At 40.4% G+C, this 18,227-nt stretch overlaps 2 protein-coding genes across 3 annotated transcripts; both read left to right on the top strand.

Moving 5' to 3' along the window:
- Nucleotides 1-2,331: 2,331 nt before the first annotated feature.
- trh (thyrotropin-releasing hormone) lies at nucleotides 2,332-4,793 on the top strand. Of its 2 annotated transcripts, none has more exons than XM_058643329.1 (3): nucleotides 2,332-2,592; nucleotides 2,864-3,070; nucleotides 3,500-4,793. In XM_058643329.1, the coding sequence occupies exons 1-3, from the start codon at nucleotides 2,472-2,474 to the stop codon at nucleotides 4,135-4,137; spliced, it is 966 nt and encodes a 321-aa protein (XP_058499312.1). In that variant the 5' UTR covers nucleotides 2,332-2,471; the 3' UTR covers nucleotides 4,138-4,793. The 2 variants fall into 2 exon arrangements, with proteins under 2 accessions (XP_058499312.1, XP_058499311.1); XM_058643328.1 differs by having other exon boundaries at nucleotides 2,335-2,592; nucleotides 3,497-4,770.
- A 2,902-nt stretch (nucleotides 4,794-7,695) lies between these two features.
- Nucleotides 7,696-16,859, top strand: LOC131468782 (rabenosyn-5). The gene is made up of 12 exons (XM_058643370.1): nucleotides 7,696-7,826; nucleotides 9,403-9,691; nucleotides 9,813-9,947; nucleotides 10,038-10,138; nucleotides 11,034-11,079; nucleotides 11,177-11,338; nucleotides 11,425-11,693; nucleotides 11,969-12,039; nucleotides 12,139-12,225; nucleotides 12,317-12,419; nucleotides 12,670-12,774; nucleotides 12,865-16,859. The coding sequence occupies exons 2-12, from the start codon at nucleotides 9,529-9,531 to the stop codon at nucleotides 13,951-13,953; spliced, it is 2,331 nt and encodes a 776-aa protein (XP_058499353.1). The 5' UTR covers nucleotides 7,696-7,826; nucleotides 9,403-9,528; the 3' UTR covers nucleotides 13,954-16,859.
- Nucleotides 16,860-18,227: the final 1,368 nt, after the last annotated feature.

The raw sequence follows: 18,227 nt of genomic DNA, 5'->3' as shown, positions 1-18,227 counted from the left end.
TTTTTGAAAATGCTTGAATTTTGTGCAAGGAAGAATTCCAAACATCCAGTCATAATTACTAGCGGTGTTGTGGACACTGTCCTCTGTCCCTCTCTCCATCATTGATGTGAGGTTCCATGCAGAACAATGAGCGAGTAAAGTTAAGCAAGAGAGAGCAAATGACGACATGATGCCTGGGAAATACAACCAAGGTGTGGGAACTCTGTGTGGAAGTAGACAGTTGATAAAATGCTGAGGTGAGAGAAGATCCTGTTTAGATGCTTTAAGACTCCGGTGAATCAGATCAGAGCAACAGTATCTGTATTCAGTGGGTCTGAAATGAATATTATATCACACCAATCTTTCTTCCCCAGGACGACGCATGTGGTAACAATCCAAATAAATTTATTTTATGAATTATACTAACTTAATAAACTCCATTCAACCATCCCTGGGTCAGTCGTTGCAAACAAGCAAACACCAAGGTGTCTAAAGATTCATGTGGTGGATTATAAAAATGTCCAAATGTGAAATGGGAATAAATCAGGGTACAATAAATCTGGACTCACTTATTTGTTGCTTTTGTGCGCCCCAAAAAACCCAACTAAAGCTGAGTTAGAATATTTATCTCAGGAAGTTTAAATAGTAAAACTGGTCCAGACTTGAATACACTCTGCATGATTTGGCTTGATTAGTTTGTCTGAAGTCAAACTCAAAAAGCCTCTGATACATTATAATAATAATAATAATAATAATAATAATAATAATAAAGCCAGCATCTCCCAGACTTTTTACACGGGAACTCACTTTTAAATTAGACTGATGAGTGTGTTTTCATTCGCAAAATAAAATAGCCAATATGTGCATAAAGCAAAGTTTTTGAGGGTTTTGACGACCTAATCTTATTTCCAATAGTTAAAATCACTATTTCATTTTATGCATGTGTTCATATAAAAATAAATAAGTGTTTAAAGCTACAGTACATGTGAGAACAGGCGGGGTTAGGGTTTACAACGGGGACAACAATTCCCTGTTTACCTCACCTATAACTATAGCACAATGTTGCCTCTATCTTTTTTTGAAATGAAACAAATGACGTCCTGTGTGCAGAGCATGTCACCGCAAGACACAAGATCTAAACACTGTAATCTGTAGTGTTGATCAGTCACAGTTTTTTGACATGAGGTAAAAGAGATTATAATCTGTAGTGTGACTTCCTATGAAATAAAGGTCAAATAAAAGTCAGCCATTTGTCATCTGTTGCAACACAGACTTATGCAATTCTTTTAAAACTAAAATGGAGTCATGTGGATGAAGCCTAAAGTTGGACAACATGAAAGTTCTCTAAAGAGTCACGTTTAGCTGTTAGGCTCATTTGACAGACATTTATGCACTACACCCAGGTGCGCCACATGCGGCCCATAGCCAACTTCATAGTGGTCCAGCCTGTGGTTCCACCAGAAACACTGAGAAATAACTACAGAAACACTTTTCACTGTCCCTTTAAAGATTCCTACAGTAGTCTGATAGGTTTGATAGCATTGATAGTCTTCTAGTTTTTGTATTCTGTAACTGAGTTTGTAATTGAATAGTCCTGCACTACACCTTTAATTTAAAGTCTCTAATAGGTGAAAAGGCAATAATAGCAAATAAAAAGAGGAACATACGCACACCCTAATTAAATAAATGAAAATATAAATAACTCAAACTCATCTGGGATTAAAAGCCAGTGCAAAGACGTTGGATTTAAAGGTTTGGATAATTTTGGTGGGGTTATACACAACAACAACAATAATAATAATAACCATAATTATGTGTGTAATCGCTTTAAAATAAGAACCATTTGGTTTTAGAATAAGTCTATTATTACGCACTTTAGGCAATAGTAGCCCTTATGAGGCCACCATCTTGTGACGCCAGGATTTTTTACACAAACTTTGTTCTTCTTTAATTCTGAAGCAAAAGTTTACGACACAAACAAAAAGAAATGACATCCTTCGTGGTGTACAAAGACCAAAGACCAAAAACACACAAAATTTACTGGATCCTTCCTGGACTTAAAGGAAGCCAGTGAAGAGACGCATGTTCTGTGGTCATGTCTTCTCATTGGAGCAGTGACATTCAAATGTCATCTGAGTAAAAACATAACCTTTTTAAAAGGACAAATGCAGAATTTTTAAAATATGAATGCATTACATTGTATCTGGCATGTAGGGAAACCTAATGCGGATACATAGAGTAATGTGGCAGCCTTAAACTTCACATATTCCCATGTATGGATCCATCTTATTCAGTCAGGTGTGCTACAGCCTGCTGTCTTCATCAGACTCAGCCCTTTATTTGTTTTTCAAAATGACAGATTGGGCAGCGGCTCCTATAGGAGGCTCATTCAGTTGCGCACGACTCAGTGACATCAATGGGGGACGAGGGATCCTGAAAAATGACTCCAGCGTCGGTGTGACGACAGCGACCGGTGAGTATAAAAGCTCCCGATGCAAAGTTGTCAGCTCATACCTTCAGACTCGGCCTTCACGGGTCACCAGCAACTGCGAGGAGCTGAGAGAGAGTGCGACGATCATCAGTGGACGAACGAACACAGTTTGGATACTTCTGGTGAGTCTGGCGCGCGCACGGCAGACTAACCAAGAAAATTCATGCTTCTGCGTTTTCTTTCCTTTAATCTTTAGGATTCAAATGTATTTCTAAAGTGTTTTGATCCTCATGATCTTCTCTTGTTAGATAATCTGCACACAACAAGAGAAAGTTATTTGCATATTCTACATGATTTTAGGAGTACAAGTTGAATGCAATCACTCTGGAGAGAAAACTTCTGGTTTGTGTTACTCAAATTAATTGAATTCTGCTCCTTGCATATTTTCAACAGACGACTCAATAACTACAATGAAGTCGATATGCCTTCTCATCTTGGCTTCCCTCGTGCTCTGCAACTTGGCGCTGTGTGGAGGACAAGGCCTCCCTGCTGATGATGACACGGACCGAAGAACCATAGACGACATCCTACTGCAGAGAGCGGAGAGTGTCCTGCTGCGCTCCATTCTCAGGAAGATGCAGGACGAGGACGACAGAGACGGTGCGTAAAAATACAGCGTGTGTGTTTCGGGTTAGAGGGTAATATGATAATAAGTGGTGTCATGTAAATGTTTGATTATTATTTGATATATTGATATATATATATATTCGTCATTTTAATACATGTGTCGGTTTGAGGATCTTAAACCAAACACTGGTCAGCTCTGCGCTTTACGCGCGCCTCTGCGTGTTTTCCATTTCAAATAATTAGAAATAAAGATTATGATATATGTTGGAAATTGTGTTTAAAACCAAAAATGGAGAAATAATCACCAGTTAGAAAATGTTCGTGGGGCACGCACAATCAACTGCACTGTGCTGTGCGCAATGTTCGTGCGTAATGGAAACCATTTGTGCAGAAAGATGGATGCATTAGGTCTTGAGGGCTGTTTACAGTAGCTCATGCATTATTTTCTTCTTCTTCCAGAAGGATTTTCCTCTCAGCCAGAATGGGTGACAAAACGACAGCATCCGGGCAAACGGTACAGCGACAGTTTGGAGAAGCGGCAGCACCCGGGAAGGAGAGAGTTAGACTTAGAGGACGAGGATGAGCAGTACTTGGATGTTCAGAGGAGACAACACCCGGGAAAACGCGAAGATGAAATGCACTCGTTCACGGAGATCCAGAAAAGGCAGCACCCGGGAAAGCGCTCCATGGCGGCGCGCGTTTCTGGCGAGCCCCTTATAGTCGTGAGTGAACTTTCGAAACGCCAGCACCCTGGCAAGCGCTTCCTGGTGCTGCAGACCAAACGCCAGCACCCAGGTAAGCGCCAAAGCAGCGAGGACGAGGACGCGGAGGATGGGGACTGGGATGCGGGCGCGGATGGAGACGAAGACCTCGTGGAGTTGGAAAAGCGTCAGCACCCAGGAAAGAGGCTTTGGGATAACTCGAGTCCGGATTTGGGCACGAACAGTCCGTGTGACGTTTTGGACCCTACGAGCTGCAGCAAAGCCAGCCTGCTGCTCGACTTTTTAGACAACATTAACAAGAGCCACGCCGAGGAGAAGAGACAACACCCGGGCAAAAGGTTTGCACCGGAGGAGAATTTAGTCAAAGACGGGGAGTAGATTTAGCGAAAACAGCCTCTGGTGTGCGTGTACTACTGTATTGTAAACAATGTGTAAATTAAGTAACCATAGTGGATTATTAAAACTGATAAAACTACAACATTTAACCTTCTGTACCACTGTTGTTGTCCCTTTGGCAAACCGTTGCTGTATCACCACTGCAAAACATGAATCTGCTGTTAGTTTATCACGAGAGTCTGTGCGTAAAATGTCCTCCAAACTGACCTCATCCATGTAAATAAGGTTCTTATAAGACTGTGTTTTAATTGTATTATTATTTATTAGCACCATCCAGTATTATTCAGTTGAAACCAAGTCTAGGATTAAAGGATTAGTCTGCTGGCTTTTGCGATGTCGCCTCTGTGAGGAGACACATGCTTGTCAGTGAATCCAGTGAAAGTGGCTGCGTTTACACTTGTGCATAAAAAACCCTACTTCACTGACTGATCTGTGTTTTCATTCTTTTCTAATTAGTACTGTTTGCAAATATATGTAATGAATCCCACAGCAGCAAATCAATTGTGTCATGGATTTTTCTACACATTGGCAGTGGCATGCAGGGAGTGAACAAAAAGTCCAGATTCCCCTTTATTTTTAGTAGTAGTAGTATTAATTGGAAACAAAGTAACTGTAATTCAATAACAATACACTCATGCAGATGTAATAGGCACACTCGACAACTTACAAATTACTGTATAATCTTAAACGATTACAACTGAAATACAATTTTGGGGTAGTATTATTATTATTATTATTATTACACATATTTAATTGAGATTTATACTAAAAACCAAATAAAAAAATGCAAAACTAGAAACATCTTTATAAAAGAAACAGGTGATTAAACATGCACTTGGGGTCTGTTTTTGCATGTGAGTATGGATTAGAATTACTCTGCCAATGTTAATTCACTGGACAATAAAGAGCACTGTTAAAAATATACTGTTTGCTTTATAGCCACAGTAAAGTCCTTTAAAACTGCTGATTCAGCCCAACTAATTCCAATTAGTTTGTAGTCCAGCAGTCCATGCAATAGTGGCCCTGAGGTGTATCCTGTGATTTAATGCAGCCGAGTACAGAGAGTGCCAGGTATCTTCTTCTTCTACTTCTTCTTCTCGTCTCTTTAATTGGGCTCGTTCCATTCCAGCCCCATAGGGAGCAGCTGTCCTGTCCACTGGCTGATCAATATGCTAATTATTCATGGAGATCTGATGGTAGAGATGTGTCACTAAATGTCCAGTATAAGTGCTCCGCGGTTGACAGACCGTTAGAATGCCCATGAGGTAATATACGGCGCAAACTGTCTCAGGTGAGGTATATTTCGGGCACAGAGCAAAAAGATACTTAGATATGAATCATTCGTGCCTTTTTTTTTATTTGTTTATATAATAAAGTATATATTAAAAAATACACAATACACCACCCAGTCAGATGTTTTTATGAGCCTCTGATACGGTTTACATTTGTGACCCTATGTCTTAGGTTTTGGTTTCAGTGAGTTTTATGCAGGCGAATTTTACTTTCAATTTGTTTTAGAGGCCTCAAAATGTGCATGGGCAGCCCGTGGCCAAGAAGAAAGGAATTGGCCTCATAACCGGATCAATCCTGGTATGGGCCCAAGGGCTGGGGTGCCCATGAGCACTGCTCCTGTGGGTTCATTTCTGGTGTGTAATAAGGATGAGTCAAATGCAGAGGTCATATTCACTATCACTAATTGGTGTATGTGCACAAATGACTAATTCTGTAAGAAATGCTCTGTGAAAAATTCTCCAAATGTCAGAGAATCATTAGCAACTGAACAAGAAGGCAAATCCAATATGAGAAGATTCCTTGAAATCTACCCGTCCAGACGCTGGTGTTCCTCAAATGCATTATATAAAAGGACCTTTTTCTCAACCTTTACGTGTCTCCAACACCTCGGTTTTATGGCCCTGATCCCTGACTGAAGACGATCCGACCATCTATACTTTAATTTGCCCATGGTTGGAACAACCCACTAGGGGGCTTCACTGCACAAATTACTTTTGATCCCTTACATTTACTTCATTGAGATTCTCTTCTTCCTCTTTTATGGTATTGGACATTGTCTATGTGTTGATTATTGCTCTGTGCCCATTAAATTTAATGCACAGGGAAATAAAAAAAAAAAAAAAATTCTCTCTCTCGAAAGTTAATAAACTGTAAACCTCGCAGAAAATCTTAAAATTAGATTGTGGCACAGGCCTCAGTGTAGGAATAATTGTGTTTGCACCTGGATGCTCTTGCAGCTTATATTGTAAAGCTTCTGTAGTGTCTTTTTTGCCGATCCAAAAAAGGCCACACTGGTTGCTGCTGACAGTTTCTGACGAGTGTAAAAAATATTCTCCAAGGTTCCAAAATTAAAGTGTTGCGCGTTTATTCCTTCCATTCCTGTACTTGAACAATTCCATTTAATCAAACTCAAAACAATTATTCCGTCCAAATATCACAAACCATTAAATTTGGTCAAAAACTGTATGCTTCTCCTCCTGATTGAGCAACATCCTACGTTCCCATTAACCTAAGGTACCTCACCTTTGCCTAATGGAGAGCATGTCCTCCTGCTAAGTGGTGGGAGGTTCCAAAAACAAAAACAACACAAATGGCTCTTACAGCTCCAATACAAACAAATAAGTCTCAAACAAACGAGATACAGTCAACATGCAGCATGTCTGAGGCCTCAAGGCAGTTTCCCACACAGACCTCACACTTTCCAACATATGAGCTCATAGCAAACACACCCCGTTAGTCCTGCCAAACTTTCCTGGAGCACAATCTGCTCAGGTTTGTGTCTTAAAGAGGCTGAAAGTCTGAATCATTTAAAGCCAGTGTTCTCCTGAAGAAGCTTAAAAAACATTGACAGCTCTGGGATTGCAACTGAAACAAAACAATCCAGGTTCACTACATATCATTTTGGTCTTAATGCATGGAGTTTGCATGTTCTTCCCGTGTGTGTGTAGGTTTTCTCTGTGTTCTTGTTATACGTTTGCAGTGTTGTAATGTAACAAAGTACAAATACTAAAATTATTTTTTTCTAGCAACATTTACTCCACTACATTTCTTTAATAAATTGTGTACATTTCCTCTATTTAACTATCTTTGTTACTCATTACCACCAAATAAAATCAGAAGAAGAGTTGGTGATGGTTTATATTTATATAGCCCTTTTCTAGTCTTGATGAGCTGCTTTACAGTACAATTTATATCAGAAAATTACTTTTGATATAGTAAATTTCATATTTTACTAAAGTAGCATTATAAAACGTGACTTCAACTTCTACCAAAGTAATCTTCTGGCAAGATACCTAAAGGTACTTTATACAAGACTGGCTGTTTGTAGTAATATATAATAATATATAAATAATAAATAATAATATATTCATATTACATTAACAAATTTAAGATTTATCCACATCCAGACAAATAACTTGTTTGCCATATATATATATATATATATATATATATATATATGTATTCAGTGTTGTCGCGATAAAGCCTTCCTTGCCTTGTGCGTTTTTTCTGCTTTGTGTCCCTCTTCGCTTCCTGTACAGTCTGGGCGATGATCACATGACCAGGCGTCTGCTCCTCCTGCTGCTGCAGCTGCAGCTGCTGTTGTCGAGCTGTCACAGGGACATAAACTGTCAACAACACACTCATTGCTGGACTCATTTGTAAGTATAGTCCCCGGTCGTGTTGATAAGTCTGCGAGTGTTTGACATGTGACGCGATAAGTTGTTTGTTCGCGCGTTTCGAACGACAACGTTGTGGTAAACGATGGCTAAAGCAACAGCGTAGAGCTGCTGCTGCTAGCACGGTGCAGCTAACATAGCGTTATTGTTGAGAGTCACCGTGGCCAATGTGACTCAAATATGGGACTATGTACGCTTATATACACACATTATCCACTAAAATAAAAACAGTGGCCTCTAAAGCTGCTCGTTTAGTTTAGTTTGGGCTAATAAAACGAATCCCTTGTGATGTAAGAATGCGTGGTAAACGTTAGCCGCCTTAAAACCCAATGTAATCATGAAAACTTCAACGTCAGTCACTGTAGAAGAGTTTTAATATTTGTCTAAAGTAGCTTTGATATCAAAATTTAAAAAAAGATTCCTATGAGGGAACTAAATTAATTGTGAACGTGATGATTCTCAGTAGAATCTGAACAGGTAAATAATACCAATAATACCACAATGCAACTATTCGGTGATAATCAGTATATAATCAGCGATACGTCACCACATTTGTCTAATTGAAGAAAACAAAAATTAAAAAGTGCAGGATTTCTCTTTTTATTCAAAACATAGAGACAAAGTGCATAAGGTCTATGGATTGGGGCATCTCTTAACATAGCATCATCATTCACCATTATCTCACTGTAAACACCCTCTTCTTCAATTTCCCTCTTTCATTCATTGGAGCAGCACCAACATGAGGAGATATGAAGCAGCCACGCCCGGCGAGTGAAACTGGCAGGGACTGTTTACTTTAGAGCACCTTAATATTGAAATATCAATATTTGCCATGGAGTATCGATTATTATTATTATTGCACGAGGAGGGACAACAATATATCACCAAATTGATTTATTAGTCAGGTTGATATGGCAAAAATTACGATTAGAGGTAGACCAATTAATCAGTTAGATCAGGGGTTTCAAAGTCAAGTGGCCTAGATGAGCATCAAGTCTGGTCAAGGGGGGGGCCAGTCTAGAGAGAAAAAAAGTGTGAAGGTTGTGAGTTCATGTGTGATTAAATGAGTGTGAAATGGCAAAAAAAAGTGCTATACCAATGCAGAGCATTTACTGTTTATACAGCTTTTTATAATGACACACAGATTTCGAAATACTCAGCTCTTGTATTTATCCCAATTGAGAAGTTAATGGTGTCCTCATTTGCCTTTCATATTTGTATTACTGTGGAAACAGAGGAAGGGAATTAAAATCTGCCTTTGATTTGTGCAAGGCACATTGCACACTGATCAAAGGCAACAGTGAATAATTTGCAGGGAAGGATGCATTCGTGCACAAAATTTAAAACAATATGCAAAGGAAAGGGAGGCAAAGGTTAAAGGAGTCAGTTGTGTTATATTATGGACGGCAACTGCAATAAAACACTAAAGACGAAGAAATGTTGAAATACACTTCCATCTAGAGGACAACAGCAAAAGTATTAAATGTGTGAGACATAATGTAATTCTTGTCCATTGTTTTGTTTCTGTTGCCTAAATTTGTTTGGTTCTTCTGCTTAGTGTCCACGGACTTTCTCTGTTATGATGGAGCTAATATGGGGTGGGTTGCACACCCTGTGACATGGAGACTGAAGCAGGACCCTTCCAGCTTGCAGCTCCTCTCGATCAACACAGCCGCCTGCTGTCATGGCCTCCAGCTACCCTCCCCCCTTTGAGGGCACAGGTGAAGTGAAGGAGGGCTTTCTTTGCCCTCTGTGCCTGAAAGACCTTCAGTCCTTCTATCAACTTCAGGACCACTACGAAGAGGAGCACTCAGGGGATGACCGCCATGTTAGGGGACAGCTCAAAAGTGAGTCAACTATCTTTGCTCTGTCTGTCCCACTAGTAAATTAATGTAGTATACCACAAAATCTTATTTCTGTGTTATCAATATGATGAATCCGTTGTCTGTCAATTTCCTTTTGACGCAGATTTGGTTCAAAAGGCAAAGAAAGCCAAAGACAAGCTCTTAAAGAGGGATGGAGATGACAGAGCAGATACTGGCAGTTATGAGTCCTTCTATTACGGTGGAGTGGACCCATATATGTGGGAGCCTCAGGAACTGGGTGAGACGATAATAAAAGGAAAATTACAGTTTTAGTAGCTTTTTCAAACGGTTCAACTAACCCTCATGAATGTTTCTCTTTTCTTTTCAGGAGCAACGAGAAGTCACCTGGACCTTTTCAAGAAACACCGGGCAGCGAGGATCGATCATTATGTCATTGAGGTCAACAAGCTCATCATCAGACTGGAAAAGGTCTGTATTTATATTAGCAAATTGCAGCTCAGCTATTTAAAGATGTCATCAGTCAAATCCTTAAGTTACAGCATGTGTTAAAAAGCTCTATATTCTGACTGCAGTTTCAGGGCTTCGACAGAAAAGTTCCCCACAACACTTCATCCAAACTCTACAAAGAGACAAACCTCTCAGTTTGTGATGTCAGACTGTTTAAACAGAGCCTTACTGTCAGGGATATAGGAAAGAGGGAAGGAAATGCTAATGACAGCAAAGTACAGGAAGTTAGCCAAAGGCTGACATCACTGATAACACCACCCTTGCGTTTTTGTGTACACAACCAATCCACAACTCCATATTATCTCCATTTCTGATGTATTTCTGTGGCAGCATTACAGCACTACATGTTGTTTTGGGGGTTCTGTGTGTGAGGATGTTTCTAGAAATAAGGCAGTGTTTACAGAAAACATTGAAAGATTGTCTATGTAATGCTCTGTTTCCGTGTGGATATGGTCTTAAATTCAAGGATCAAGGAGCTTTATTTTTAGGGCTGCCTGCAAACTAAAGATTGTTATTATTGATTAATCTGTCAATTATTTTTTCAATTATTTGATTGGTTATTTTCTCCAGAAAATGGTGAAAAATATTGATCTGTGTTCCAAAACCTCAAAATGACAAGATTGTTAAATATCTTGTTTGGTCCAGAAACCAGAAAGCTGAAATCACAGTACTTGTTTTCATTGTTTATAAATAAGACTCAAGCTGATTATCTTAATAATTCATTCATTCATAATCAGTCATTGTTTTAGTAATTGATTACTATTACATTAATTGTTGCGGTCTTTCTTAAAACACTTAGACGCTTCAGAAAAGCTTAACTGTGCAACTTCATTTACCATGAAAACTGTCTTTGCAGTTGACATCGTTCGACAGGACGACTTCAGATGCTGCCAAAATCAGAGGTTTGTCTTTACATGTTTCTAAGTCCTATGAGTGTATGTATGTACATATCGGTCATTAAATATTGGAAATTAATGAGTGTTCATCTCCCTTTTACAGCCATTGAGAAGTCTGTAGTTCCATGGGTGAATGACTCCGATGTCCCGTTCTGTCCTGACTGTGGAAACAAATTCAACATTCGGAACAGACGCCACCACTGTCGTCTCTGTGGCTCCATCATGTGTAGAAAGTGCATGGACTTTGTTCCGTTACCTTTGGCCCGTACGTATGAACAAAATTCTACTAAAACCAAAAAGTTATCACTGTGTCAAGGTCAAATTTAGATTGTAATTTTTTGTTTTTTGTAGAGAAGCTGATTAACGGGACACAAGAAGCTCTGTGTGTATATGGAAGTCCCAGCCACTCCCAGTCTCCCCCTGCTGGAGGGGGCAGCAGTGGCGGTGGCATGGGCTCCAGGAGAGGAAGTATCAGCAGCCTGAGCAGTGTGACCTCCATGCTGGAGGAAAAAGACGACGAGAGGATCCGCTGCTGCCACCACTGCATGGACAAACTGATGAAGAGGCAGCAGAAGTTGGAAGAGAAGGACCACATGCCTGATATAGTGAAACTTTATGAGGTTGGTAAATGAAAGATACCGTGTTCTGCATTAGAACTAGAGCTATGTGCAGGAGATAGGCAGTTTACAAAATGTACCTCTGCGCACACATCTTCAAAGAAAAGTAGGACCCAGCCCAAGTATCTTTACACGATGGTGTTATTCCGACCAGACTTTTAAAATCAAATTTCTAGTTGGACTCAAGCTGTCCTGGTCCCGCCAGCAAAAGCTATTGTCATCTTTTTTCCTTTGTGGTTTCCTGTTGTTCACCTGATCAAAACGTGTCTTCCTGATAGAGGCTGAGGATGTGCATGGAGAAAGTGGATGAAAGGGCTCCAGAATACATTCGAATGGCTGAGTCTCTCAAGTAAGCCTCAAATAAAAAAGTAGTTTACAAATTTAAGAAATTACATTTGACACTAGTGACTGTTAAATGTCTCACTGCCATGACTGTTTGCTCCAACAGTGCTGGAGAAACCACCTACAATCTTGACACAGCGGGTGGACTCAGACTGGAAGTACAGAAATACTATGAGCTAATCGACGCTTTAAGGTAAACTTCAGTCCTGAATGAATGTTTCTAAATTGAGTAAAAGTAATTTTAACAATTAAAACTGGTCTTCTGTGTTTTGTTTTTTTGTTAGTAAGAGGATTTTAACACTGGGAACTAAGGATGATCCACCACCCCATCCAAAGGTGCTCCAACTGCAGAGGATGATCCGATATACAGCCACACTATTTGTTCAGGTAAGACCATGTTTACAAAGTACATGGGTTGAATCATACAATCTAAATATTACACCTACTAGGTCAACAAAGATGTTTCCCTGTCATCATAATAGGTTAACCTTTTCCCTCTAAAAAGTTGATAATGCTTTTTTAATACTGTGATCCCTAACCTTATTTTCCATGTATACAGTATTTTTGTTAGAAATGTCTTTCTGCATTGATCTTTTCATTCACTGAATTCACTTATTTTGGTTTTGCTGTGTTTCAGGAGAAGCTGTTAGGTCTCATGTCATTACCCACCAAGGACAAATATGAAGAGCTAAAAGAAAAGAGGAAACAAGAACAAGAGAAGAGACTCCAGCAAGAGAGACTGGTGAGACTGTGCACTGACACCTTTCTCATTATTTGTCATTGGTCAAACAGTCATTGAATGTATGTACTTCACGTGTTCCCTGTTCAACAGGCAACACAGGAGACCCTGAAGAGAAGGCAGGAGTCAGAGAGAAACCGTCCACCTGTAAGCACCAATGGAGAGTTGCCGCAAGCCCCTCGAGCACCACGCATGACCAAGGCTGGCGGCTGGCTGCCCTCGGCAGACTCTGGTCACGCACAGAGCGAGCTGGAGGACCCTCTCCTCCAGCAGATCAAGAACATTCAGTCGTTCCTCCGTCAAGCCCGAGAGGCTCAGCGAACAGACGAGGTTGCTATGTTGGAGGAGAACCTGCGTCAGCTCCAGGACGAATATGACCAACAGCAGACCAGCCTGGCCATTGCTCTCTCCCAGAAGCTGGCTGAGGAGGAGAGCTTGCAGGAGGGGGAGTTCAAACGTCTGGAGGTGTGGGAAAGACAGGAGCGCTGGGGACCCGTGACCCAGTCTTCCTTCACCAGGGAGCGGCCGTTGGATATCAGCCCAGTAGGAGGTTTTCAAGACGAGCAAGACACTGAAGCAGAGGAGCTGACTCCCAAAGCTGAGAGGAGCCCGTCATCTGTAAGAGCGTTCCCTGCTCTCACAAGTCAGGAGGAGTCGCCGCCTAGGCTGAGGAGTTTGGGAGGACACATAACCCCTCCTGGTGGTGAAGGACAGCACGGCTCTTCCTACAACCCCTTTGATGAGGATGACTCGACTCCTGTTGAGGAGGATCCATCCAATCCTTTCTCTGAGGACATTAAGAGGGAGCACAGAGAAGTAACCAACGGAAAGAAAGAATATAACCCCTTTGATGAAGATGTCAAGGAGGACAACCAGGCAGAGAACGTACCAGGCAACCCGTTTGAAGAGGATGACAACACAGTAGCCGGTAATTCTTTCAAGGAGGCCTCTGGGAATTCTCCGGGAGTCTCCACCAATCCCTTTGAAGGGGATGATGACAGCGAGGCTTTGCCCGATTTGGACATGATTGAAGAAGAACTGCTGCTGCAGCAGATCGACAACATTAGAGCCTACATTTTCGATGCCAAGCTTAGCAGCCGACTGGACGAAGTGGAGCTGCTGTCGGAGAACCTGAGAGAGCTACAGGTCACCCTACAGGAACAAAAGAAAAAGAAGCGCTGATGCCTTCACTTCAAATTTCCTCCCTGATCACCTGCTACTTAGTCCTGCAAGGCTAGCTCACTTTAAATGACTGATGAGCCCACTGATTTTAGTTTGGGTGAAGTCTACTGCAGCACAGAAACAAGAGGTTCGCCCCAAAATGGAATGTACTAAAAATCAGTGCTCCGGAATGACTTCATTGAGTTCCTAACACCTTTCTAAACCACTTATCCTGCACAGGGTCACAGAGAGCTGGAACCTGTCCCAGCATGCACAGTTTTTAAGCACCACGAGTAAAAATCAATTTTTACTTGCTCTTGTGTCAGTATCATGAACAATGGAAGACAGAGGAATGCCACGTTTACGAATTTTTGTAATGTGTTTTTCGACTCGTCCTGTGAGTGGTGTCTGGCTGTGGTCTTTTAGAAGTCAAAATGTGTCATTTAGCTCTCGGCCCAAAGCGATGAATGAAGACGGAACATGTTGCCATGGCAAAGGTTGAACAAAGCAGCCATTGATAAATGCACAAAATCCCCGGTTAACAATCGATGCATTGGAATATTGGATGTCATTTGTATTCCACATACTCTTCTAGTTTGTCAAAACATCATGCCTACATTAACCACAATGCAACGCGACTCCATACATGTCTGGTGGAGATTTGGCTGTGTTGTATTAGTAGTGGCTTAAGTAGCCTCGAACAAAGTTAGGTCATGCTGCAGAAATCTGGGAGCTCACTTCTTTCTAACTCCACAGACAAGTAACTTTGTAGTTTTAAATCTCATCGCTCAAAAAATTCAGATTTTTCTTTGGAGTCAGTGTGCAACATACTCGCACTCTTAATAATGTTGATACGTGGAATCTGTGAAGTTCACAGTATCATGTTGCTGCACCTATGACTTTAGTTTAATCTGTTATTTAAATTCCTGCTCTAATTATTGCCAAAGAACCAAATATCTTTCATCTGGGTCTTGACCTGTTGTATATCGGATCAAATGTCCTTTTTAATTATCCAGGAACAAATTTGACTTTTGAAACTGTTTTGCATTTGAAGGAACCTGACAATTAAAATATTGTCAAATATCAATATCTAATCAGGCCTACCCAAATCGCCAAAATTGACACCTGTGGCTCTTCTCATAGATTTGTGGGGGGAATTAAAAGTACATAACGCAAAATTAATTTCCTTTTTGTCACTTATGTTGATTAATATGATCGTAAGGAAAAGTTGTTAATCATTATTCACACTGTTAATAACTACGGATATAGTTGCTGTACGATATCTAACGTAATTTCGGTTTCAGTGAAATTAGATGTAGTTGTTGTGTAAAACAGAATTCAAATGAACACGTTGACCTGCTCTTGCTCTGCATGGTTCCAGGATCTAGCAGAATAAATTGATCAATAACTTTTGGTTGATGTCAAGATTGGCTTCCTTTTTGTAGCATTTTAGATTTTTAGTTTTAGAAATGGCTTATTTGTCACAGTGAGCCACGTAGAAGAAAAAGGCTTTCAGCTCCTACTGTGCGACCCCAGCTGGTTGTGATGGCACTACTGATCTGACTGAGGTTATGTTTGATACTGGGTCTGTGTTTAGAGCCAGTGGACAACTTGTCCTGCTTTTGTTTTTTTATATAAATTCCAACAAATTGATAGAATCTTTAACACGTTGCACTTGTACTCTGCTATTGGCTAAGATCTGTGTGTAGAGCATGTTAACTATTCAAGTGTCTCATCTCAGAAGCTTTCTCCAGCACTTACCCTGTTCCTAATAGCCATAGATGAATGGAAGGCAACATTTAAAGGTACAGTGAGTAAGAATTAGTGACATCTAATGGCGAGATTATAACAAACAGTGGACTCATGATGTGTTTTAGTTGTAGTTGGAAGTTGGAATTTCTGAGTTGGAGGTTTTAACCCAAAGTTAGAGCAAACTCACAAAATGGCTATCACTGGTAGAAACAGTAAAGCTAATTTTACTGTTAATTGCATTTCTGTCTTATCTGTTTTACATCAACTCAGTAATGTTGTCATGTGGAGCGTTGTTATAAGAGTTATTGCTAATGGCCCAAGATGTTTGCATCCATGATTTTTTTTCCCCAACCTTTCAACTCCTAATTCCTACTTTTGATGTACATGGAATGCACCATCGCCACTCCCTTTCTAATTGGGAACTATGGTGGCCCTCGCATACCAGAAAGAATGTTGTCCATAGTTTGCATATTAGCTTCCACCTGCAAAAATGCAAAACACATGCTTCAGCTGGTTTGTCTATTTGGGCTGCTGTAGAAACCTGAAAAAAATAAATATAAAAGCCTAAAGTACATATTAAAGACTTATTGTAAGGCTACAAAAAACTAATTTTAAAGCATTTATACATTACACAAACATAGTTACTGATACTATTTTCAATTTCCCGCCTACAAGTTGCACACTGGACCGTTTAAGTCAACAAATAAGGCACAGAGAGTTCACTGAGTCAATGTACAAAAATGAAATGACTAATTTCTTAGGTCACATCAGCATTTTACACATAACTACACTACATGATTACCAGCAAGTATTACGACTCTGTGCTGCTACGTCTGTCCAGACACAAACCTGATTGTGTTTTTCTGTCTCTCTCTCTCTGTTCATATTCCTCTCCAAAGACAGAATTGTCTTTTGTTGCCTGTTAATCTCACTGTGCACATCTGTGAAAAAAATAAATAATCATGTGACACTAAATGTTTTGTGACATTGTGAATAACTCGAGGAGCAGCTTCCTAATGTATGTTGGCAGAAATTCAACTAACACCTTTGTATTTCAAACAATAATTGCAAAATAAAATTGAAAATATGGACACACAGATGTTGCTATGTTAACTTTTGGAAAAACCATCTCCCCTCTCTCTCACAAATAAAAGAAATAAGTTGTCAATGGTCAATTGTGGTTGTATTTAATTATTCGTAATCAGTCTAAGTACTTTTCTTTAGCTTAGTATTTTCAATATTTAAATATATTTTCCCAATACATGTAGTGACACAAGTAGTTTGTCTTTTAAATAATAGACATTCATAATTTTGCATACAAGATTGAAAAGATTGTAGCGGGATGATACTACAAGAACAAGGCAAAGAACCAAAATATATGAGTTTTGTATTGTATCTGCATTATATTCACATGGAACTGAAGCCCTAAAATTCAAAATGCTAACCATGTGTTTTTGTGTATATAACCAATACACAAAAAAATTATTCTGTCATACCATCATTCATCTATTTGTTTTTAGCATTTTATACACAGTGCACTTTCTGCACATGTGCTTCCCCATTTTTGGTGTAATTCATACAGCAGCATTACGAAGCCATGTGAACAGAAGAAAAAAACAAAGATACATTCTGTTGTGTGCGGATAAGGCCTTGGTTATAAAGGTAACTAGTACCGCGCGCGGTTCTGAACGGGTTCGAGCCGACCCACGCGGGTCGCCGTGTGCCACGGCTCCCCGCGTGCCTCGCGCTCTCACCCGTTCATTCACCGCGCGCGGTACTAGTTATTTTCAGTACTAGTTATTTTCAGCGGCGTCCCCGCACATGTCGATCCAAATTTCGGTGGGATCGGGCAACGTATGGCAAAGTTATAGGGCACTTCCTGTTTAAAATGGCTGACTTCCTGTTCGGTCAAGTGCGTGTCCGTGAACGAGTTCAGGGAACTTCCCTTGTCTTACATATCAAGTTTTGTGCAGATCGGATAATCTTAGAGTTTACTTCCTGTTTCGGACATTCCACTTCCTGTTAGGAGGTCATCTCTTGCAGACATGCTCAGGACAGGTCCCTGGTGTCACATAAAAGGTTTCGTGCAAATCGGACAACGTACGGCAAAGTTAGAGGGCACTTCCTGTTTAAAATGGCCAACTTCCTGTTCGTCTCTGGAAACATGTTCAGGAAAGGTCCCGTAACTCACATATCTAGTTTTGTGTCAATCGGACAATGTAAGACTTTACTTCCTGTTTCGGGTGTTCCACTTCCTGTAGGGAGGTGACCTTTTACGGACATGCTCAGGACAGGTCCCTGGTGTCACATATAAGGTTTTGTGCAGATCAGACAATGTACGGCAAAGTTAGAAGGCACTTCCTGTTTAAAATGGCCGACTTCCTGTTCGGTCAACGGCGTCTCCGTAAACATGTTCAGGGAAGGTCCGGTAACTCACATATCTAGTTTCGTGTCAATCGGACAATGTAAGACTTTACTTCCTGTTTCGGGCGTTCCACTTCCTGTAGGGAGGTGACCTTTTACGGACATGTTCCAGAAGGGTC

The sequence above is a fragment of the Solea solea genome, chromosome 11 (assembly GCF_958295425.1).
Source record: "Solea solea chromosome 11, fSolSol10.1, whole genome shotgun sequence".
In the NCBI taxonomy this organism is placed as follows: domain Eukaryota; kingdom Metazoa; phylum Chordata; class Actinopteri; order Pleuronectiformes; family Soleidae; genus Solea; species Solea solea.
Note: the sequence above shows the minus strand (reverse complement) of the source record. Positions and strands in the feature narration are given on the sequence as shown.

Coding starts and splice junctions, on each gene's coding strand:
- trh (XM_058643328.1), top strand. CDS start 2,472: ATGCAAAGTTGTCAGCTCATACCTTCAGACTCGGCCTTCACGGGTCAC. Junction 2,593..2,863: donor ACACAGTTTGGATACTTCTG/GTGAGTCTGGCG, acceptor TATTTTCAACAG/ACGACTCAATAACTACAATG. Junction 3,071..3,496: donor GGACGAGGACGACAGAGACG/GTGCGTAAAAAT, acceptor TTCTTCTTCCAG/AAGGATTTTCCTCTCAGCCA.
- LOC131468782 (XM_058643370.1), top strand. CDS start 9,529: ATGGCCTCCAGCTACCCTCCCCCCTTTGAGGGCACAGGTGAAGTGAAG. Junction 11,080..11,176: donor AGATGCTGCCAAAATCAGAG/GTTTGTCTTTAC, acceptor TCCCTTTTACAG/CCATTGAGAAGTCTGTAGTT. Junction 12,420..12,669: donor CAGCCACACTATTTGTTCAG/GTAAGACCATGT, acceptor GCTGTGTTTCAG/GAGAAGCTGTTAGGTCTCAT.